The sequence below is a fragment of the Paramisgurnus dabryanus genome, chromosome 4, assembly GCF_030506205.2.
Source record: "Paramisgurnus dabryanus chromosome 4, PD_genome_1.1, whole genome shotgun sequence".
NCBI lineage: Eukaryota > Metazoa > Chordata > Actinopteri > Cypriniformes > Cobitidae > Paramisgurnus > Paramisgurnus dabryanus.
Genome location: NC_133340.1, coordinates 8624521 through 8649551, shown reverse-complemented (window position 1 = coordinate 8649551; position 25031 = coordinate 8624521). Strand labels below are relative to the sequence as shown.

General features: G+C 43.4%; 1 protein-coding gene across 1 annotated transcript; it reads left to right on the top strand.

Moving 5' to 3' along the window:
- On the top strand, window positions 1-23258 carry LOC135786238 (uncharacterized). The gene is made up of 11 exons (XM_065295891.2): window positions 1-882; window positions 1304-1991; window positions 2064-2149; window positions 2233-2335; window positions 2406-2557; window positions 2678-2726; window positions 4145-4218; window positions 19798-20073; window positions 20164-20342; window positions 21001-21173; window positions 22855-23258. The coding sequence occupies exons 1-8, from the start codon at window positions 851-853 to the stop codon at window positions 19964-19966; spliced, it is 1353 nt and encodes a 450-aa protein (XP_065151963.1). The 5' UTR covers window positions 1-850; the 3' UTR covers window positions 19967-20073; window positions 20164-20342; window positions 21001-21173; window positions 22855-23258.
- Window positions 23259-25031: the final 1773 nt, after the last annotated feature.

Genomic DNA, 25031 nt, shown 5'->3' with positions numbered 1-25031 from the left:
CTCACATGTGATACCTTCATAGGGCACTTTAAAACTAATTCAGTAGTGATAATTGAGGTATGTTATGCATAATTACCTATAAACACGTCCTGAAATAAGTCATAGATTATATTTTCTAAGGCCAAGACTGACAGTCATCAAATCTCAACCAGCTGGCGCAGTTATCGAAGTAAGTAGGGAAGGGAATGTGAATAGTATTGACAACACACCCTAATACAAGTGCGTAGCATGAAATACTGTTACAGTCAATCGGGAAAAAATTCGCGGCAGTTCTGTTGTGGCTTTTCGTTGGTATACGATACTCTCTGATACAGATGAATCCGGTAAGTAACAACGTTCTTATTATGTATAATATTATACAGTTTGCCTTAATTATCTATAGTATTTTAGTTAGGTTATCATTTTTCAATAAACTTAACATATTTGTGATAACATATTACTTGATTCAAATTTATTTTAATTAAATCGATTAAAATAACAACCCTAATCAAAGTCTTGGTTCTTAATATCAATTTTTTTCAAGTAATTGTAACTTTTTAGCTGATCTAATAACTGTTATTTTAAGTGTCGTATTGATTAACGTTACATATGGGGTTCAATATTGTCAATTGTAATATAATAAATAATTTACATACCTATTCAAAGCTAGCTTACAATTAGCATCGATATCTTGAGATATGAAAGCGATTTGTAATTTTTCTTTAAGTGCATAGTGACCTAACTAGTTGGACATAAACTCGTTTTGTGTGGTTGTTTATTGCTTGTTAACTTGTTGTTTGTTAACTTGTTTTTTAATATCAGATCTGTTTATCCAATACATTTTAAACCAAAGCAAAACGGCAACTAGATCATGGATAACAAAGACAACAGGTCTACTGAGGGGTGAGTAAAAATCACATTGTTTATTTATATTGTTACATTATTATTTTTTGATATTGTACATTAATTAAATTTAAAGGAACACGCCCACATTTTGGGAATTTAGCTTATTCACTGTATCCCCCAGAGTTGGATAAGTCCCTACATACCTTTCTCATCTCCGTATGTATGGACTTATCGAACTGTGGGGGATACAGTGAATAAGCTAAATTTCCAAAATGTGGGTGTGTTCCTTTAAGACCTTGTCACGATGGCAATATCTAGCTTTAACATGAATAAGTGAATAAATTGATAGATTAAGCTTTTTTGTATAAACAGATATTTGAATTAAATGTATGTATAATGGCTAATATAATTTGTATTTTAATAGCAATAAGAATTTGAAAATTATCTAAATAAAAAAATTCTACGTGTTTCTCAACAGTTCAGATGAAGAAATGCGCGAGTTGCTTCGACAGATGCAACAGACTACAAGTTTATTGGCTGCACGGCTATCAGCCTCGAATCCCGGTTTACCAGGGACATCGTCTGCCTCTTCCTCACCCTCCCCCGCTGGAAACTTTTTACCTTCTTCAGCCTCAACACCCCATCATTTGCATTCCCTTCCATCAACATCCTCAGCATCTTCTTCGAATATTCATTATTCAAAAGAAGATGATGTCCAGGTCAAACTTGCAAGGTTGTTCAGGCCATATGATTCTAAATGGGTACCTGGAGGTAATAAGGGGAGACCCCTCAAAAGAAAAAGAGAGGTACCCTGGAGTCATGATTTTATTTGCTGTTCTAAAACAGACACAACCACTGTCCCAAACATGGAGCATCTAAGACTTCTTGACAAATGTAGCTTGGGCCGCAAAATCCTTACATTTCCTGATAACATGGGAAACCATTCCCATGTATCAGAAAGTCTTTATGCAGCATATCCACACCTTCATGATGCAGGTGGCTTTTTTCTTGCCAGGAGCAATCGTAAAAAAGAATTATTAAAGATCCCCATACCACCTGAAGGCTACTCAGTGGATTATTTGCGACACCACTGTGACATCAAACGTGCTCCTATATACATAATTCTGTTACAGCGAGACCTTCCACTGCAGCAACCTCTAGAGCATGTAAGTACCTGAAAAGAGACAATAATATTGTAATGGTTAAGAATGTGTATTTCACTACTACTTTGATTTCAGGTGTCAGCAGTTACAGAGAAGTGTCTCACCTGCAACCAGATGTTAATGCTTTCCACATTGGCTGAACATGTTAGGACATGCAAGAGGTATTGTGACTGTCAGTTATTGATATGTTTAAAGTTTAATATTTGCTAATTAAGGTATTGCTCTGTTTGCTTTATACATACAGCAAAAATATAGAAGATGAAGAAAAAAGTGAGGCGGAAGAGAATGTGTCTTCCAGTTCAAGTGACGATGAAGATCTGCGTTTGGCAATTGAACTGTCTTTTCAGGTAAGTATGCTTGGTAAATTACTTCTAAAAGCAGCTTTACAAATGTCATAATCTTGTTGTATATTTACAGGATACAGGACTGTGTACAGCAGATTCATCTGTTTCAGTCAGTGTCCATCCAGTTGCAGCTGATGCAGTTCATCAGCCTACAGAAGCTTTACAGTTGCCCCAAACACAAGATCAAACAATGGCTGCAAATCAAACATATAGAGAGACTGCTCAGTAAGTGTACTTTTCTGTATTTTTCTGATGTTACTAGTAATGTAATGTATTGTAAATGTCACAACAATCTGCCATGGCCATTGCTGTTGTATAAATGCATTCTTCATACTTGTTATTTAGATCTGTGATTGTCTTGTCCAGTGACGATGAATCCACATCATTAAATACGGTAAGTTTTTAATCTTATTATGTTGTCAGTTTGTTTTATAAGATCAACGTGGATTCCTACCCAGTCTCCTGAGGATGTGTATGTCACGACTGGGAAACAAAGGAGACAAGGAAAACCCAAACGCAGACTAAAATAAAGAATACTTTAATATGTACAAACACACAGAACCAAAAACACCCACGAGGGGGTAAAACATACCATAAACAGACACAAGAACTAACTAACTACATAAACACTGAGAACGCTAAACTACATAAACTTACACAGGATATCAGGAACAGGAAACATTCAGGGAAACTTGCAGGGAACACAGAAGAATACCAACGCCCGGAGGACAGGACAGAAGGGTATTAAATAGGGAGTTCTAACAACAGACACCTGGAGCTTAATCAGACATAAGGGAACGGGAAACAATTCACGAACACTGAGAGAAACGTGGACCGCGGAAGGGCATGTCACACAATCTCTCAGAGCAGACACGTACTGTCACAACCTAATCTCTCAAACTCGGATAAGACAAGAAATAGAGAGATCAGGTCATGACAGCGTATAAATAGCACGAAGTGTAAAACTCGTGCAATACATACGCCAAATTCCACTTTGGCGTGCATATGATACGCCAGTCCTTCATATTCACTTAAATGGTGCATCTTTCTTTGTCTTTTTATTTATTGGTTTCTCAAATTTTTTCTGTTTTTTAAACCATTTTCGCTTGATTTAGGGTTATATTTAGATTTGCTTAATGAGGTTATTTAATATACAGGTTTCTCCATGTTTTTGTCCATATTTAAGCCATGGTTGCTTGGAGTTGGGGTTAGAGTTGAGGTTTGGGTTAGGATGTCATTTTTACATAACAAAAGTTGTTCTAAACCCAAGCGAAAATGGTAAAAAAAAATATAAAAAAAATTGAGAAACCAATAAATAAAACGACAAAAAAAGATGCACTGTTTAAGTGAATGGGAAGGACTGGTGTATCATATGCATGCCAAAGTGGAATTTGGCGTATGTATTGCACAAGTTTTACACTTCCTGCTATTTATACGTATCTTCAGGAGACTGGGCTGTGGATTCCTATACATTTAGAAGAATGATTTTTATGGTATTAAAATACCAAGGTAGTTATTAAATGAAGAATTAAAAATTAAGTATTGACAGACTTGCCTTTGCCTTAGAGCAAATTTTATTATCTTTCTTTGTCTTACTGGACTCCATTTTAAGATTCAAGATTTAGGGATTCACAGTTATTAATGTGAAAGCACACACACAAATGTCACTCAAATAACTTGTTTTATCCATGCAATTACTCAGGAACCGATATCTAATAATCTGCGAAGACCAAATAATGTGGCATATCCATTACCATGCTAAAACTATTTTAAGTTTTAATTACTAAAATGTGTTTATTGTTTTCATCCCAGAACATGATATTAGATGTTGACACATCTTCAAATGCTCCAGCAAACACCAACCATGATGGGAGTGCGACAGTCAAGTAAATATGAATCAACACACACACACATTTATCCTGACCTTTCAGATGTTACTCTCTCCTTTTAAGTAATTTCTCTATGGTTCAGGTCATGGAACTGGGTTGGCTGAACCTTGTGCTTTTGTTGATTTTGATGTTTGTTTTGAACTAACGTCTTGATGAAAGATTTAACCACAACCCATTTTAAGATTTCTAGCCATTCAAACTCTGGTTTTGAACTTTTTATTTGTTGGTTTTTAATGTAATCCATGATGCCATATTTATCTAAATAAGATGTCCAGGACCTCTGATATAAAAGTAGGTTTTCAAAAATTAAAATCTGTCGATATATTTATATATAAATTAATATCTGTCGATATATTTAACACAGGTTTTTTTATCCCTGTGAACACTAAAGCCAACTTGGGTTCCTGCTTCCAATAAACTATTTTTGTTTAAAGCTTAAAGTTCCAGTACAGCAATGAATATGCTGGAGTTAGTTTTTAAACAAGAGCAGAGAATTTGTTTCTTAAACTGTCTCCCAAATAACGGGTGGGCGACTTTCCCTTATTTTTTTTAAGCTTTCTGACCCCAAAAAATTCAACTGATTTCTGAAGTTCTCCATCTGTGATCCTTGAGAATCTTTGGTAACTAAAATGATTCTCCTTGCTGAGCGTTAAGAAGTTATAGACATGTGCAACATCTCCAGTCAATTAAATCGTCTTCATTTTCATGCAAAAAAAACTTTGATGCAAAGTCGAATTAACATCAATAATAATAATTGGGAAAATCAAAAATTATGAATTAATTGTGATGAATGTGCTCCCATGGCATGCGATTTTTACTTGATTTGTTTATTTGCAGCTAAAATAGCCTGCAAACTAAAGATTTAACAGATATGAAATGCACAAATGAAATAGTGAGATTAGCTGTATAGCTGCCAGTTTCACCAACTCTGCACCCAAAATATTTTTTTACAAATAGTTTCTTAAGCCTGTAATAAAAGTTTGCAGCTGATGTTCCAGAAAACACAATTAAAAATCTAACAGTCATCAGTGTAATGGGGTCTAATTATGTGAATGTTTTATTTTTTAAATAAAAAAATGCCTAATTGAATAGGGAGTGTACTTCAACTTTTTTTTTACAGATATTTAGTTATATAGACTGCAATCTAGACATGCTTTTATCACAGTCATGGCCCGTGTCAAGTGGGATAGAGAGCTAAGAAGGTTTCGGGGAACCCAGCCTAAGTCAAAAAGTGTAGAACCCAAGAGGTGAAACACTGATGTTTGTCTGGAAACTATGGGCCCTATTTTAACGATCTAAGCGCATGGTCTAAAGCGCACGGTCTAAATGGGCTTGTCCGAATACACTTTTGCAAATTTAACGACGGGAAAAATGGTTTGCGCCCCGAGTGCAAGGTCGAAAAGGGTTGTTCCTATTCTTTTAATAAGTAATGGGAGTGTTTTGGGCGTAACATGCAATAAACCAATGAGATTCTCAGTTCTCATCCCCTTTAAAAGCCAGTTGCACTGGCGTTATGTCTAATACCTATTTAGATGATGGACTATATTTATTTTTTATTAAAACCTTTAAAAGCTGTTTTCTTTTAGTCATTGAAGTAAAAATAGCAGGCTTTTAATTGCTGTAAATGTGTGGCTGTCCAATATTTGCTAGGAATCACACACAATACAGGAATCCCAGCGCAGAGGGTCTTTAATTCAAAATGTATAAAAGAGCACACTCAATGTCATCAGGTAGGAATATAAAAGAGAAAACACTTGGTGAATCAGTAAAATATAAATAGATAACTCTCAGTGTCCGTGTATGTAATGGATAGATGAAGAGATAACACTAGCGATGCAGACCACAGCGATCTCCTCTGGATGGTCACAATGTGGGAAACACAGCCGGGCTGTAGGACTTCCACTGAGCAGTACACACAGAGATGTAATCCTGGCGGGCAAACAGAGAGATTCCTGGCGGGGCACAGAGAGAGAGAGAAACGGTCAGTGTCTTCAGCAGTAAGCGCGCTGGACAGCGCCCTGCGGCAGTCAGAGCGAAGAGCAGAATTACGCACTAGAGCGCACTGCGGCTGTCAGCGTCTTCAGCAGAATTACGCGCTAGTGCGCACTGCGGCTGGACAGCGCAAGGTGTGAAATGTTGCTTGGAGAATCCACTGACTGAGAGTTCGTAAAGACCTGACAGAAGTCACACCAATCGAGAGAGACAGACAGCAGGGCAGGGAAACCTGACGGGGCAAAGGCAGCAGAGAGCACGGAGAATAATAAAATATCACAGGAAACTGAGACACGACAGGACTGGAACTAGACAAGCCAGCGGCAGGTACATACAAAGACGAACTTGCAAAGAACAAAGGAAACGAGGGGAATTTAAATCAAACCGGATTGGACAATAATAATAATCAGGTGCGGGACGCCGGTGAGAGAAGTCAGAGGTAATGAGATCACCAGGTGGAGGACGCGCACGTGTGGAGCTGTCAAAACAAAAACACAACACAGAGAAACAAAGACAAAGCAGCCAATAAGACCGAAATCATGACAGGACTCCCCCCCCACGACCGCCACCAGGCGGTCCATGAGGGGACTCACCCCGTCGCCGGCGGAGATCCTCTATCAGCCCAGGGTCCAGGATGTCCCGGGCCGGTACCCAACACCTCTCCTCCGGACCATATCCCTCCCAGTCAACGAGGTATTGAAATCCCCTACCCCGGCGACGCTCATCCAGTAAAGACTTGACTGAATACACAGGGGCACCATCTATAAGCTGAGGGGTGGGAGGGGTGGGGGCAGAGGGAACAGGATTAAGGTGGGAAAAATACACAGGCTTCAGCTTAGACACATGAAAAACTGGATGAACCCGACCGAGTGCTGGGGGCAATCTGAGCCTGACCGTCACGGGATTAATAACCTTGACAATGCTGTATGGCCCAAGGAATCGTGGAGCCAGCTTGCGAGAAGGCTCACGGAGAGGTAAATCCTTGGACGAAAGCCATACTTTCTGCCCACAGATAAAACGGGGCGCGGTTCTACGGTGACGGTCGGCCGCGGCTTTGGTTCGTCTGGAAACCTGGCGTAATGTAAATCTAGCCTTTCTCCAGGTGCGTTTGCAACGACGGACAAAAGCTAGCGCAGACGGAACCACCGCATCAGGTTCCTGTGATGGGAATAAAGGGGGCTGAAACCCCATGGACGCTTCAAAGGGGACATGTTAAGGGAAGAAACAGGAAGAGAATTATGGGCGTATTCAACCCAGGGTAACTGTTGGCACCAGGAGCTCGGATATTGCGATGTCAGACAGCGGAGAGCTCTACCTAAATCTTGGTTAGCCCGTTCACATTGCCCGTTGGTCTGAGGATGATACCCTGAAGACAAGCTAGCTGTGGAGCCTATTTGTCTACAAAATTCCTGCCAGAAACGAGAAATAAACTGAGGACCCCTATCTGAAACAACGTCTGTGGGCAGACCATGTAAGCGAAAGACGTGCTCGATCATAACCTGGGCAGTTTCCTTGGCAGTGGGCAATTTGGGCAAAGGGACAAAGTGAGCCGCCTTGGAGAAGCGGTCGACAATGGTCAAAACTACAGTGTTTCCCTTAGAACTAGGCAAATTGGTTACAAAATCGATAGCGATATGTGACCAAGGACGAGAGGGAATGGGTAATGGTTTGAGCAGACCAATAGGGGCTTGATGAGAGGCCTTATTACGGGCACAAACCTGACAGGCTAACACAAACTGTCTGACATCGGGACCCATAGAGGGCCACCAAAAACGCTGACGTACAGTAGCCAACGTTCTCCGAACCCCCGGATGGCAAACAAACTTGGACTCGTGACCCCACCGGATGACCTCGGAGCGAAGCGCATTCGGAACCCACAATCGACCCGCTGGGCACCCTTCTGGCACTTCCTCCTCCCGGCCGGCCCGTCTCACCCGTTGTTCTATTCCCCAGCGCAGGGCACCCACCACCCGCCCCTCCGGGAGGATGGTTTCGTCCCCAGCGGAACCGGGGCTTTCGAACAAACGAGAGAGAGCATCGGGCTTAGTATTCTTGGAACCGGGCCGGTACGAGAGGGTGAAGTTAAATCTGTCAAAGAAGAGCGCCCAACGAGCCTGACGAGAAGATAACCTCCTGGCTGAACGGATGTATTCGAGATTCTTATGATCCGTCCAGACCAGGAAGGGCTCCGAGGTCCCCTCTAACCAGTGACGCCACTCACCCAAAGCCAGTCTGACCGCCAGCAGCTCCCGATTGCCTATGTCATAATTTCGCTCTGCTGGGTTTAACCGATGGGAGAAAAAGGCACAGGGATGCACCTTGCCATCCTTAGCAGACCGCTGAGACAAAACGGCGCCTACCCCGACATCCGATGCATCCACCTCCACAATAAATTGAGCAGCCGGATCTGGAATAGAGAGAACAGGAGCAGAGATAAACCGGGACTTTAAATTATCAAAGGCCTCCTGAGCGCTGGAATTCCAAACAAACCTCTCCTTAGTGGAAGTGAGAGCAGTAAGAGGTTGAGCAATCTGACCATAATTTCTGATAAATCGCCGGTAAAAATTGGCGAAACCCAGAAATCTTAATAATTCCTTACGGGAGTCGGGGACTGGCCACTCGGCCACCGCTTTAATCTTGGCTGGGTCAGGACGGATCTCACCGGGGGCAACAACAAAACCCAGGAACGAAACCGACTTACGATGGAATTCGCACTTCTCCGCCTTGACATACAGCTTATTTTCTAACAACCGGCGTAAAACTCGGCGGACATGCTGAGTGTGTTCCTGCATGGAGGGGGAAAAGATGAGGATATCATCTATGTACACAAAGACAAATTTGTTAATCATGTCTCTCAGCACATCATTGACCAGAGTTTGGAAGACAGAGGGGGCGTTACAAAGGCCAAACGGCAGAACGCAGTACTCAAAGTGTCCGGTAGGGGTGTTAAAGGCTGTCTTCCATTCATCTCCCTCTCTTATACGGACCAGATGATAGGCGTTGCGTAAATCTAGCTTGGTAAAGAACTGCGCCCCCTGCAGGAGCTCAAACGCAGTAGACATTAAAGGAAGGGGGTACCTATTCTTAACAGTAATGTCATTCAAACCCCTATAATCGATACAAGGGCGCAGGGAGCCGTCTTTCTTGCCAACAAAGAAAAACCCCGCCCCTGCAGGCGAGGTGGAGGGACGGATGAGACCGGCACGCAGGGCATCATTAATATACTGGTCCATAGCCTCTCTCTCAGGACCCGATAAGGAATAAAGTCTACCCTTAGGCGGAGAAGTGCCGGGGAGGAGATCAATAGCCCAATAATATGGCCGGTGAGAAGGCAGGGAGGTGGCCCGGGCTTTACTAAACACCTGAGCGATATCCGCATACTCCGCCGGGACTCCGGTCAAATCGACCGCCGGAACCTGAGGAAGAGAAAGAACAGAACCAGAAACAGCAGAACCAAGACAAGACACATGACAAGACTGGGACCAAGACAAAATAACACTATGCTGCCAATCAACGTGAGGATTGTGTTGCGATAACCAACCATGCCCTAAAATAATGGGAGACAGAGAAGCATGAAGAATATGCAACACAATCTCTTCACGATGATTGCCAGACACAGAGAGACTCACAGGAGAGGTGCAATGTGTAATGCGTGCCATCTGCTGCCCCTTAAGGGACCAGACATCCAAAGGGGATTGGAGAGGGACAACCGGAACACCCCAGGCGCGAACCAGAGCTTCATCTATAAAGTTGCCCTCCGCTCCAGAGTCGAGAAGGGCAGTGGACGGATGATCACGCCCAGCAAAGGACAACATGACGGGGAGTTGGGTACTGGAGACAGGGGAGAGTTTAGAAGTGGTGGCGCCCACCAGAACTCCTGGGCTCATAGAAGGGCGACGGTTCTTTAACGGGCAAGTCTTCGCAAGATGTCCGGGCCTCCCGCAATACAAACACAGAGAATTCTGTAGGCGTCTATCTCTCTCTCTCTGTGACAGGCGCATGCGCCCCAGCTGCATGGGCTCCGACCTGACAGGGAGTGAAGAAGAAGGGGAAGTGGTGGCCTCGTCTATAGGAGTTCGCTGGCGAAGAGATCGTCGCTGGTTGCGGAGCATTCTCCGGGCTTCAATCCGGAGAGCCAGATCAATAATGGCATCCAGCGTGGGGGGAAGATCGTGAACAGCGACTTCATCATGGAGATCATCAGACAACCCCTTCGCAAACTGCGCTCGAAGAGCCGCTTCATTCCAGTGGCAGGCAGCCGCTAAGGTCTTAAACTTAATAGCGTAATCGGTGACTGTAAGGCCTCCCTGAACCAGAAGAGCCAGCCGAGCCGCAGCGGCGTCCCCGCGCACTGAACGGTCAAAGAGCCTCTCCATCTCCTTGCGAAAATCACCAAACGACCGACAGCAAGGATCGCGAGCATCCCACACGGCCGTAGCCCACTCACGCGCCTTGCCAACCAGAAGGGCAATCACAAACGCCACCCGGGTGCGCTCAGAGGAATAGCGGCGGGGCTGGAGGGCAAAAACCAAGGAACATTGTGACAAAAATGCCCGGCAAGAGGTGGGATTACCATCATATGGAGGTGGGGCTGTAGCATGAGGCTCCGTCGGCGAGGACTGCAGCTCTGTCTGCGACGACTGACTGGGTTGGGTGGCTTCCAGACTGAGCAGGTCCAAACTTGAGGAAAGGTCCGACATACGGACAGAAAAGTCCTCAACCTCCGCGGGATTCATACTGGCAAGTTCGTCCTGCTAGGAATCACACACAATACAGGAATCCCAGCGCAGAGGGTCTTTAATTCAAAATGTATAAAAGAGCACACTCAATGTCATCAGGTAGGAATATAAAAGGGAAAACACTTGGTGAATCAGTAAAATATAAATAGATAACTCTCAGTGTCCGTGTATGTAATGGATAGATGAAGAGATAACACTAGCGATGCAGACCACAGCGATCTCCTCTGGATGGTCACAATGTGGGAAACCCAGCCGGGCTGTAGGACTTCCACTGAGCAGTACACACAGAGATGTAATCCTGGCGGGCAAACAGAGAGATTCCTGGCGGGGCACAGAGAGAGAGAGAAACGGTCAGTGTCTTCAGCAGTAAGCGCGCTGGACAGCGCCCTGCGGCAGTCAGAGCGAAGAGCAGAATTACGCGCTAGAGCGCACTGCGGCTGTCAGCGTCTTCAGCAGAATTACGCGCTAGTGCGCACTGCGGCTGGACAGCGCAAGGTGTGAAATGTTGCTTGGAGAATCCACTGACTGAGAGTTCGTAAAGACCTGACAGAAGTCACACCAATCGGGAGAGACAGACAGCAGGGCAGGGAAACCTGACGGGGCAAAGGCAGCAGAGAGCACGGAGAATAATAAAATATCACAGGAAACTGAGACACGACAGGACTGGAACTAGACAAGCCAGCGGCAGGTACATACAAAGACGAACTTGCAAAGAACAAAGGAAACGAGGGGAATTTAAATCAAACCGGATTGGACAATAATAAGAATCAGGTGCGGGACGCCGGTGAGAGAAGTCAGAGGTAATGAGATCACCAGGTGGAGGACGCGCACGTGTGGAGCTGTCAAAACAAAAACACAACACAGAGAAACAAAGACAAAGCAGCCAATAAGACCGAAATCATGACAATATTATCAGCTTATTAAATGCATTTGCTGAATTTGTTTATTTCATTGATAACTTATTTTTGTATGTGTTACTCCAGGGAAACGGTCTAACATTATTAAACCATTAAATTAACTCATATTACCTAATTCTTGCCAGTCATACTTAATTTAGAGAGAAATATTGTCCCAATCTTACAGAGAGTTAAAAAGTAATTTGAAGTAGAGTTAAAAGCGGCAATCTGTAACTTTAGCCTCTCTATCACCATCTGTGTTTGAAACCTAAAATTGCATTTACATCTAACTTGTAGAATTATTTTCTTTACTTAGGTTTAGATGTTGACTGTTTCATTTAGGGCTCTATCTTACACCCGGCGCAATTGAGCTCGATGCAAGTGTCTTTCGCTAGTTTCCACCCTAATTTTCACGTTTAGCGCCGCGTTGTTTAAATAGCAAATGCATTTGCACCCCCTTTTGCGCCCATGGGCGTTCTGGTCTGAAAATGAGGTGTGTTCAGGCGCATTGTTGGCGCTTTGGTATTTTGAGGCAACAAAAGTAGACTACGCCATTAACCAACAAAAACCTGGTCTAAAGTCTAAAGTCAATGGCGAAATGTGTTTTATGTTATTTAAAGAGCGCACAGGCGCCTATAAACGGGAGGACAACGCGGGTTTGCTTATCACAAAGTACATGAATGTGCAGCAGCACAAAATGCTTTTAAATATGAAAGATTAAAGGATTTAATGTAAAAGATTATTATTGAGTCTCTTGGACATAAATGAGGACTAATTATGAGACGTTAGAAGGCACAAGGGTTAGGAAATTGTTCAATTTAGGAGACATTTTCGAAAAAAAAAATATTTTGACAACTAGTTCAAATTTTTTTTAGGTATCTACTATAGACCTTTTGCGAGTCGATGGCACAGTTTGTCAGGAACCACAAAAGTCAGGAATCCCAATGCAGAGGTTTTAATGAGAAACACAATGTCAGATATGTATAGGAGATAACACTCTATGTCTTCATGTAAAATGTAAATGTGAAAGGTAAACACTCTGTGACGTCAGGAACAGGCAAGCACTCGCGGTGGGAAACCCAGCAGGGCTGTAGGACATCCACCTTCCGTCCACACACGAAACAACCCGACACAGGGCAGAGAGAGTACCAGGCGGGGCACAGCAGGAGAGAGAGAGAGAGGCGGACTGAGTCTTCAGCAGAGAAAAGTGCTGGACAGCGCACAGCAGGCGTCCGAGTCTTATGCAGGATTATGCGCAGAGCGCACTGCAGCTGGACAGCGCTAGATGTAGTCGGCGCTGAGAGAATCCGCAGACAGAGTGTAAATGAGGCTAGGCGGGGAACACACCACTCGAGAGAGACTGACAGCGGGGCGAGGAATCTGAAGGGATAAGGCAGCAGAGAGCACGGTAAATAATCCAGACAAAACTACACACAGTTAATCGACACGACAGGACTAGAACTAGCCAGGCTAGCGGGCACGAACATACAAAGACGAACTTGCAAGGAACAGAGGAAACGAGGGGAATTTAAATCAAACCGGATGGGCAATTAATATGGATCAGGTGTGGGACGCCGGTGAGAAGAGTCAGAGATAATGAGGTCACCAGGTGGAAGGCGCGCACGTGTGGAGCTGTCAAAACATAAACACAACACAACACATGGTGAAACAAAGACAAAGCGGCCAATAAGACCGAATTCATGACAGGACTCCCCCCCCACGACCGCCACTGGGCGGTCCATGAGGAGGCTCACCCCGTCGCCGGCGGAGATCCTCTATCAGCCCAGGGTCCAGGATGTCCCGGGCAGGTACCCAACACCTCTCCTCCGGACCATATCCTTCCCAGTCAACGAGATATTGAAATCCCCTACCCCGGCGACGCATATCCAGTAACGACCTAACCGAATACACAGGGGCACCATCTATAAGCTGAGGGGTGGGAGGGGTGGGGGCAGAGGGAACAGGGTTAAGGTGGGAAAAATACACAGGCTTCAGCTTAGACACATGAAAAACTGGATGAACCCGACCGAGAGCTGGGGGCAATCTGAGCCTGACCGTCACGGGATTAATGACCTTAACAATGCTGTATGGCCCAAGGAATCGTGGAGCCAACTTGCGAGAAGGCTCACGGAGAGGTAAATCCTTGGACGAAAGCCATACTTTCTGCCCACAGATAAAACGGGGCGCAGTTCTACGGTGACAGTCGGCCGCGGCTTTGGTTCGTCTGGAAATCTGACGTAATGTAAATCTAGCTTTCCTCCAGGTGCGTTTGCAACGACGGACAAAAGCCAGCGCAGACGGAACCACCGCATCGGGTTCCTGTGCTGGGAATAAAGGGGGCTGAAACCCCATGGACGCCTCAAAAGGGGACATGTTAAGGGAAGAAACAGGGAGAGAATTATGGGCGTATTCAACCCAGGGTAACTGTTGGCACCAGGAGCTCGGATATTGCGATGTCAGACAGCGGAGAGCTCTACCTAAATCTTGGTTAGCCCGTTCACATTGCCCGTTGGTCTGAGGATGATACCCTGAAGACAAGCTAGCTGTGGAGCCTATTTGTCTACAAAATTCTTGCCAGAAACGAGAAATAAACTGAGGACCCCTATCTGAAACAACGTCTGTGGGCAGACCATGTAAGCGAAAGACGTGTTCGATCATAACCTGGGCAGTTTCCTTGGCAGTGGGCAATTTGGGCAAAGGGACAAAGTGAGCCGCCTTGGAGAAGCGGTCGACAATGGTCAAAACTACAGTGTTTCCCTTAGAACTAGGCAAATTGGTTACAAAATCGATGGCGATATGTGACCAAGGACGAGAGGGAATGGGTAGTGGTTTAAGCAGACCAATAGGGGCTTGATGAGAGGCCTTATTACGGGCACAAACCTGACAGGCTAACACAAACTGTCTGACATCGGGGCCCATAGAGGGCCACCAAAAACGCTGACGCACGGTAGCCAACGTTCTCCGAACCCCCGGATGGCAAACAAACCTGGACTCGTGACCCCACCGGATGACCTCGGAGCGAAGCGCATTCGGAACCCACAATCGACCCGCTGGGCACCCTTCTGGCACTTCCCCCTCCCGGCCGGCCCGTCTCACCCGTTGTTCTATTCCCCAGCGCAAGGAACCCACCACCCGCCCCTCCGGGAGGATGGTTTCGTCCCCAGCGGAACCGGGGCTTTCGAACAAACGAGAGAGAGCATCGGGCTTAGTATTCTTGGAACCGGGCCGGTACGAGAGGGTGAAGTTAAATCTGTCAAAGAAGAGCGCCCAACGAGCCTGACGAGAAGATAACCTCCTGGCTGAACGGATGTATTCGAGGTTCTTATGATCCGTCCAGACCAGGAAGGGCTCCGAGGTCCCCTCTAACCAGTGACGCCACTCACCCAAAGCCAGTTTGACCGCCAGCAGCTCCCGATTGCCTATGTCATAATTTCGCTCTGCTGGGTTTAACCGATGGGAGAAAAAGGCACAGGGGTGCACCTTGCCATCCTTAGCAGACCGCTGAGACAAAACGGCGCCTACCCCGACATCCGAAGCATCCACCTCCACAATAAATTGAGCAGCCGGATCTGGAATAGAGAGAACAGGAGCAGAGATAAACCGGGACTTTAAAATATCAAAGGCCTCCTGAGCACTGGAATTCCAGACAAACCTCTCCTTAGTGGAAGTGAGAGCAGTAAGAGGTTGAGCAATCTGACCATAATTTCTGATAAATCGCCGGTAAAAATTGGCGAAACCCAGAAATCTTAATAAATCCTTACGGGAGTCGGGGACTGGCCATTCGGCCACCGCTTTGATCTTGGCAGGGTCGGGACGGATCTCACCGGGGGCAACAACAAAACCCAGGAACGAAACTGACTTACGATGGAATTCGCACTTCTCCGCCTTGACATACAACTTACTTTCTAACAGCCGGCGTAAGACTCGGCGAACATGCTGAGTGTGTTCCTGCATAGAGGGAGAAAAGATGAGAATATCATCTATGTACACAAAGACAAACTTGTTAACCATGTCTCTCAGCACATCATTGACCAGAGTCTGGAAGACAGAGGGGGCGTTACAAAGGCCGAACGGCAGAACGCAGTACTCAAAGTGTCCGGTAGGGGTGTTAAAGGCTGTCTTCCATTCATCTCCCTCTCTTATTCGCACCAGATGATAGGCGTTGCGTAAATCTAGCTTAGTAAAGAAACGCGCCCCCTGCAGGAGCTCAAACGCAGTAGACATTAAGGGAAGGGGGTACCTATTCTTAACCGTAATGTCATTTAAGCCCCTATAATCAATACAAGGGTGCAGGGAGCCGTCCTTCTTGCCAACAAAGAAAAACCCCGCCCCTGCGGGCGAGGTGGAGGGACGAATGAGACCGGCACGCAGGGCATCATTAATATACTGGTCCATAGCCTCTCTCTCAGGACCCGATAACGAATAAAGTCTACCCTTAGGCGGAGAAGTGCCGGGGAGGAGATCAATAGCGCAATCATATGGCCGGTGAGGAGGCAGGGAGGTGGCCCGGGCTTTACTAAACACCTGAGCGATATCCGCATACTCCGCCGGGACCCCGGTCAAATCGACCGCCGGAACCTGAGGAAGAGAAAGAACCAGAAACAGCAGAACCAAGACATGACACATGACAAGACTGGGACCAAGACAAGATAATACTATGCTGCCAATCAACGTGAGGATTGTGTTGCGCTAACCATCCATGCCCTAAAATAATAGGGGATAGAGACGCATGAAGGACGTGCAACACAATCTCCTCACGATGATTACCAGACACAGAGAGACTCACAGGAGAAGTGCAATGTGTAATCCGCGCCATCTGCTGCCCCTTGAGGGACCAGACATCCAAAGGAGATTGGAGAGGAACAACCGGAACACCCCAGGCGCGCGCCAGCGCTTCATCAATGAAGTTGCCCTCCGCACCAGAATCGAGAAGGGCAGTGGACGGATGATCACGCCCAGCGAAGGACAAAATGACGGGGAGTTGGGTACTGGAAACAGGGGAGAGTTTTGAAGAAGTGCCCACCAGGACTCCCGTACTCACTGATGGGCAGCGGCTTTTAACGGGCAGACCCTTGCAAAATGCCCGGGCTTCCCGCAATACAAGCACAGGGCCTTCTGTATACGCCTCTCTCTCTCTCTCTGTGACAGGCGCAAACGCCCCAGCTGCATGGGTTCAGGCTCGGCTGATGGCAAAGGTGAAGAAGGGGAAGTGGTGGTCTCCTCCGTAAACACTCGCTGATGAATGGAGCGTCGCTGATTACGAAGCAGTCTCCGAGCCTCGATCCGGAGAGCGAGATCAATGATGGCATCAAGTGACGGAGGAAGGTCATGAAGAGCGATCTCGTCCTGAAGATCGTCGGACAACCCCTCTACAAACTGGGCTCGGAGAGCCGCTTCATTCCAGTGGCAGGCAGCCGCTAAGGTCTTAAACTCAATTGCATAATCAGTAACTGTGAGTCTGCCCTGGACAAGATGTGCCAAGCGAGCTGCAGCGGCGTCCCCGCTCACCGATCGGTCGAAGAGCTTCTCCATCTCTTCCCTAAACTCATCAAAAGACCGACAGCAAGGGTCGCTGGCATCCCACACGGCCGTAGCCCACTCGCGCGCCTTGCCAACCAGAAGGGTGATTACATACGCAACCCGGGTGCGTTCAGAGGCATAGCGGCGGGGCTGGAGGGCAAAAACCAGAGAGCATTGTGAGAGGAAAGCCCGGCAGGAGGCGGGATCGCCGTTATATGGAGGGGGAGCTGTGACGTGAGGTTCCGTCTGCAACGGCTGACTGGGCTGGGTGGCATCATGACTGACCTGGTCAAGCCGAGAGGAAAGGTCATTCAGACGGGTTGATAAACCCTCAACCTCTTGAGAAGTGGTGGTGAGGCGAGCCGAGTGTTGTCCTAACCATGAACCCTGCTGGGCGAGTGCTGACCGGAGAGCATCAACCTCCGCGGGATCCATCTTGGCAAGTTCGTCCTGTCAGGAACCGCAAAAGTCAGGAATCCCAATGCAGAGGTTTTAATGAGAAACACAATGTCAGATATGTATAGGAGATAACACTCTATGTCTTCATGTAAAATGTAAATGTGAAAGGTAAACACTCTGTGACGTCAGGAACAGGCAAGCACTCGCGGTGGGAAACCCAGCAGGGCTGTAGGACATCCACCTTCCGTCCACACACGAAACAACCCGACACAGGGCAGAGAGAGTACCAGGCGGAGCACAGCAGGAGAGAGAGAGAGAGGCGGACTGAGTCTTCAGCAGAGAAAAGTGCTGGACAGCGCACAGCAGGCGTCCGAGTCTTATGCAGGATTATGCGCAGAGCGCACTGCAGCTGGACAGCGCTAGATGTAGTCGGCGCTGAGAGAATCCGCAGACAGAGTGTAAATGAGGCTAGGCGGGGAACACACCACTCGAGAGAGACTGACAGCGGGGCGAGGAATCTGAAGGGATAAGGCAGCAGAGAGCACGGTAAATAATCCAGACAAAACTACACACAGTTAATCGACACGACAGGACTAGAACTAGCCAGGCTAGCGGGCACGAACATACAAAGACGAACTTGCAAGGAACAGAGGAAACGAGGGGAATTTAAATCAAACCGGATGGGCAATTAATATGGATCAGGTGTGGGACGCCGGTGAGAAGAGTCGGAGATAATGAGGTCACCAGGTGGAAGGCGCGCACGTGTGGAGCTGTCAAAACATAAACACAACACAACACATGGTGAAACAAAGACAAAGCGGCCAATAAGACCGAATTCATGACACAGTTACGTCACGCGCACAATGTGGTGGCAGAAAAACAGTGGAAATGAATGAGACACGAGTGAAACGAACAATTTAACTCACTAGAAAATGTTTTGTTGTGCTGTTGAGTGTCAGAATAGAAATGCCAAAATAGATGACCTGTATTTTAATAGTATACCGTCGTCGAAGACACCATTTGAAGATACGTAGGTGTTTATGTTTGCAATAAAAGCCCTCAACCGGACAGACTGGAGTGATGAAATAATCTGAAAATCTTTTAATAGATTTAATAGAAAATAATTAGAAAAGATATCCGGTGTTCTGTTGAAGTCTGTTCCCTCTATGTGTCTCTTATAGCGTTTTATCACGTTAATTTATTTAGAAAGATTAAAGATTTGAATTAAAGAAAGTTCATAATATCAGTAATATTACCATTTATTAAAGTTTTCATATTTTTTGTTTTCTATTACATCTTTTTACCTAATATCTTAGCCTATGTCTTCTTCCAGTTTGTTCTTAATTATGGTGTTTACTTATAAATATATAAACAGGCCTATACAAATTAATTTGTATGTAAACATAATAGTTTTAGATCAAACACGTAGGCTATAAATATAAGGAAGAAATTGAAAACAGGAAAATTATGAAATATTTAATAAATGATATTATACATAATACATGATAGTATTGCTCTGATAAGTACTTCAGTGATTCATACTGTAAAAATAATTGATTTACCAATAAAGAACAATACATATACATTACATACATGTACACATATTAGTAGCCAAGCCATTTAAACTTTTAATTTATTTAAAAAATAAACGTAACTTGGTGAAAACGTTATAAGAAACATTACACTTAAGAGAAATATAGGGGAAACAGACTTCTACAGAACACCAGATCCATAAAAATCACATTTTAACGCTAAAACACTTCACACCCCTATTGTGGAGCTGTCACTTTCTGCCACTAGTTGGGCTCCACCCACAAAAAAGTCATCTCTGTTTGCAAACACGCAAAAGGTCTTATACAAGAACCACTTAAAGTCTGCAATAAAATTTGATTATGCAGTACTGTAAATTGTGTTTGGGTGTTGGGCCATTGATGTAAGCCTTCATTACTGGTTTAACATTATATATTTGGGTTATATATTATATATATGATTGTATTTTATTACGTAAAATATTGTCTATTTTTTCTCAGGTCAAATTTGGAGATTATTTTAGAGAACATTGGCAGGCGACTGGACACTGGACCAGCTCCATTATCGAACAATATTAATGTTATGCGTGATTGCATACTTCCAAGTGCTATGAGAGCATTCTGTTGTCTTTGTCGATGCAGACAACACTGGAGAAGGTGCAGTAGATGAAGGCGGGCCAACTAGGGAGTTTCTACGCCTTCTCATCTTGGATATTAAAAATAGCCACTATTTCTGTGGTGAAGAGAACATTAAACATTTGGCTTTGGTGTCCCGTGGTATGGAACATCTTTTGAAAAAAACAAACATGTGCTGCACTTTTTTTAAAAATATTGTAAAAAGTCACGTTTTGTTTATTTATTTTTCAGCTGTGCAGGCAGGTGAATATAAAATAATTGGCCAAATGTTGGCGGTAGCCATTATCCATGCTGGCATCTCCCCAGGGTTCTTTTCTGAACGATTATATGCCCTCATTTCACATCAACCCAGACCTCCAGTTGATGTCACTGAAGTAGAGGATGTGGATCTGCGGCAAAAGCTGCAAAAAGTAAGTTTCAGACAAAGCATTATAATATTTTACACTTACATGTTTGTCTGAACTGTAATTCATATGCCAGTACTGTTCAAATTCATACAATGAGAATAGGTTGGGTATGTCAAAGTCCCATTAATGTGAAATGCACTATCAACGTTACTTGGTTAACAAGTTTGTACCGTTTGTTGGATAATTGTATTTGGCAGGAATATGTAGGTTGTGTAATATAATAATCAAATCAAAATGATCAAGAAAAATGATAATGAACCTGATAAAGGTGATACTGCAGATTTAAGTTTAATAAAAAAGTGTTATTTAAAGAAACAGATTTTGGCCAAAACTGGTATTGCAATAACAAAACTTGTGGCTAAAGCTGGTACTGCAATCACACAACTGGTGGCCAACACACAACATGACAACATAAACATCAGTTGAGGGCTGCAACTCCACTTTTGAAATGACAATATCCTGGCCATACCACTGTTGTAATGTGATATAAGTATTTAAAATGAAAATTATTTCTTAATGTCTAGTGACATATCAGGGTCATTTTATTATTAATTAATATACATTTCTTACATACTGTTCTTTTAATTGATATTGGCAATGCCAAATTTTAAAAAATTGTTATTTTAAAATGTGTGTTTGACTTTCATCTTTTATTTTTTAGATCAAAGATGCAACAACACTACATGATGCTCAGGATGCTGTAACCGAAGCAGCTGAAATTTTGTCTTTACTTGGATGCTCAGGATACTTGAGGACATTAGAAGATCAACGTGTTCTTGTTGAAGAGGCTGCAAAAGCATATGTGGAGGGCCGTGTCAGAGAACCAGTGGAACAGTAAGTGTTATAATATGTTTAATTACCTGTCATATCAGTTCACTTTTGTATCGCTTACAAAACATTTTATGTAGAGGTGCAATAAATGATTTCAGGGAAATCATGTAAATAAGCAAAAAAAAAAAAAAAAACATACATTGGACAAATCCTGAACAACACCACTTCATTAACATCTTGTAACCAATCTTCAATAGTTAAATTAATTAAATTATTTATTTAACAAGCTAAAACTCCTGACTTTTATGCAGAGTTTCCAAATGATTGCTTGGCTCCCGGATCATATGTTGAATCATGTATGAACAAGATACTTTTCTTTTTAAAGCTAACTCTGCATAATTGCACTGCTGTTCTCCATTTAAACTTTCAAGAGTCAAAAACTATATTATTATTAGGCGTTGTCTTCATATATTATTATCTTAAAACAGTTGTTAACATGATCATAGACCTGTCATTGCCGAACTTTACCTCTGTTAAAAAACATAATCATGCAGAGACAAACTTTTTACCTTTCTGTTATTTTAGATTAGTAGAAGGCTTGAAAAGTCTTGGTGTAGCAGAGGCCATTGAGCAAAACCCTGATGTCATGAAAGACATTTTCGTTGGTGGGTCAAAGCCTCTTAAAGCAGAAGATGTTCTCAACCTTTTCAAAGTAATTTACAGCCCTTCTGGAAGTAACAAGAGAAGGATGGAGAACCAAACCATAATATTTTGGAGGGACTGGCTGGTTGAAGTTGGAGGTATATATACAAATATTTTATATAATACATTACTATTTGTAATACTGTACGATTAGTGCCTCATATTTAATTTCAGGCAGGCACTTTTCGTATCGATGTGTGCACTCAAAATTGCATTTTAAAAAATTGCCACTTACACCTGTCCCAGCTACTGTTAAAAAATGTATTTGTCAATGCATTGCATTAAAGATCACTTTTGTTGTTATTAAAGCAATTTAAACTACATGAGGCGGTTTCTTGTACAGGGATTAGACTAGTCCCTGACTAAAATAAATGTACAGTAAGCTGTCCAAACTGAAAATAACTTTAAATACATCATTGCCCTTTGTTTTGCTTCAAAATGCACACAAGTAATGTTTTTAGTAAGGCATGTTTGTTAAAACTAGTTATATTTCCTAATTAAACTAAGGCCTGTCTTGGTTTAAGCTAATCCCTGTCCGGGAAACCACCCCCATAATTCTAATAAGATCAGATGATTTTATCATTGTGGATTTACCTAAATAATAGCTCTTGTTTGTGTTGTGTCAATAATGTGTGCATATCTTGTGGCATTGAAAAATTCAACTACTGAATCAATCTCTGACAACAAGAATAAGTGCGTAAAACAATGGTGACAATCATCAAAAGAAAGCTCCATGATGGGTATCAGCATAATATTAAACTCATCCATGACTCCCAGAATGAATTGCAGGTTATCGGTTTATCTGTTACAACTGCTACCTGTATATAGAAGTGAATTTACACATTAAGCTAAACGGATAGCTTTGCCGACAGTAATTATGATATTTTCCATGTTCCTAATACTTTAAAAGTTTCTATAAGAAAATGATAACAACAGTACTGTATAGACATGTACATTCTATTGAATTATTATTTTAGCTGACTTCAGTTTTTTGACAGTGATGCAATCAAATTATTATTAATAACCAATTTTTGTCTTTTAGAGAACACAAGGGAAGTGACATTGGAGCAAATACTAATTTTTGCTTCAGGGTCCAACAAAATACCTTTGTTAGGGTTCCCGGAAAAACCCACAATTCAGTTTTTACACCAAGGAGACCATGGTGTGAGAATTTTCCCAGAGGCTAATACCTGTGATGTGACTTTGCGTCTGCCATTACACACTTCATTCAATGTCTTCAGGGAGAAGATGGAGTTCGGCATTCTACAGTCACCTACATTTGGATTCGCCTAATTTTTTTTTTTTTTAAACCAGTTACATTAGTTTGAGTATAACAAGACCTTTTTGTTTTTTAGACATATAGTTTGAGGATAACAAGACTTCTTTTTAGAAAACCAGTTACATTATTTTGAGGATAACAAGACTTTCCTTCATTAGCCTCATATTTAACTTTTATTTGAATTTTTGTAACTTAATTTCAGTTTGGGGTTTTATTTAAGTAGCAGTTTAATAATATTGAGTTAACTTTCCTTCAGAGAGATTAGAAGTTGCAGTGTAATAATGTTGTGTTCAATATAGTTCAACTGTTCGGTTACAAGTGTTTTAATAAAACGAGTTACCTTCATATCAGTGAAACGTATAAAATAAAAGGGGTGTGTGTGTGTTGGGTTGGTCTATCTGGTTTACGGGGGTGGTTTACGGGGACTAGAATAGTGTAATATGACTTGTTTATTATGCTGTCACCGTGGGAGAGTCCCATAAACGGAAAAGCTAAAAAAACATACTGGTAATGGTAGTTTGTCATAGATTGAAGACTGCCAACAGGTTTTTTTTACATTTGAGTTAGGGACTGGGGTAAGCAACAGAATATAATATGGAAACGTGTGTGTGTGTGTGTGTGTGTGTGTGTGTGTGTGTGTGTGTGTGTGTGTGTGTGTGTGTGTGTGTGTGTGTGTGTGTGTGTGTGTGTGTGAATTTTAAATAACTGCAATCCGTCCTTGACTACAGTAATGTGTTATGTAAGGGATCTCTCCCACAAGGGGTAAAATCTTTGCGTGGCAGGGGCAGCTGCCTCACTACCCACCACACCTGCCTCGCTACCCGTAACACTCTTATGTGCCTGCCAGTCGACCCGACATACCTGCCTCGCTACCCGTCACACCTGCCTCGCTACCCGCCACACTCTTATGCGCCTGCCAGTCGACCCATCACACCAGCCTCGCTACCTGTCACACTTTTACGTGCCTGATGGTGTACCCGTCACCTGCCTTACTACCCGTCACCATTTTCCGTGCCTGCCTCGCTACCTGCCACACTTTTACGCGCCTGCCGGTGTACCCCTCACACTTTTATCTGCCTGCCTTGCTAACTCTCACCATTTTACGTGCCTGCCTCGCTACCTTTCACACTTGTATGTGCCTGCCTCGCTACCTGCCACACTTTTACGTGCCTGCCTCGCTATCTTCCACACTTTTACGTGCCTGCCTCGCTATCTTCCACACTTTTACGTGCCTGCCTCGCTATCTTCAACACTTTTACGTGCCTGCCTCGCTATCTTCCACATTTTTACGTGCCTGCCTCGCTACCTGCCACACTTTTACGTGCCTGCCGTCACACTTTTATATCCGTCACTTTCATATTCAGCAGTTGTAAGTTAAATAAAAAAGAAATAATGTTATGATGGCATGTTATGTGAATACAAATTTTAAAAGCATGTAACAAATAGGCTATAGCCCTTTTTGGATGTTTTTGGTTGTATATTGCTAATATATATGAATAGTTTCGTTGCAAAACGAGATAACCACCGTTTTTTTAATTGTTCAGAAATCTCGTTTTTTGGGTGTGCATTCCAATTAATTTCAATTGAACTGCAGTTGGTTTGTTTTGATTTAAACCTTCATAACTTAAAAAATACAGCTAAGTAGCACCATAATACAAAATAATAACATGATAACATAATAATAAACATGTTTTGACAAAAATGTTAAAAATGGATTTATCTCGTTTTGCAATGAAACTCTTCATATATAATAGTTTTTTTCGAGTTATCGGTGTTTAGGTGTTTCGATTTATAAACTCGATAGACATTTAAACGTTTTCGTGATTTTCTTTATTTATATCAGCTGGCATTGTAGTGGTCGATGATGAAACTTTGTTTCTATATACTTCTTATCATTTCAGTTAAGATGTTTAAAATGCACTCAATATTTAAAATGCATA

Bases quoted from the DNA above. Each gene is read 5' to 3' on its own strand.
- LOC135786238 (XM_065295891.2), top strand. From the start codon at position 851: ATGGATAACAAAGACAACAGGTCTACTGAGGG. The intron at 883-1,303 runs GTGAGTAAAAAT...GTTTCTCAACAG, and splicing joins GACAACAGGTCTACTGAGGG to TTCAGATGAAGAAATGCGCG. The intron at 2,336-2,405 runs GTAAGTATGCTT...GTATATTTACAG, and splicing joins CAATTGAACTGTCTTTTCAG to GATACAGGACTGTGTACAGC.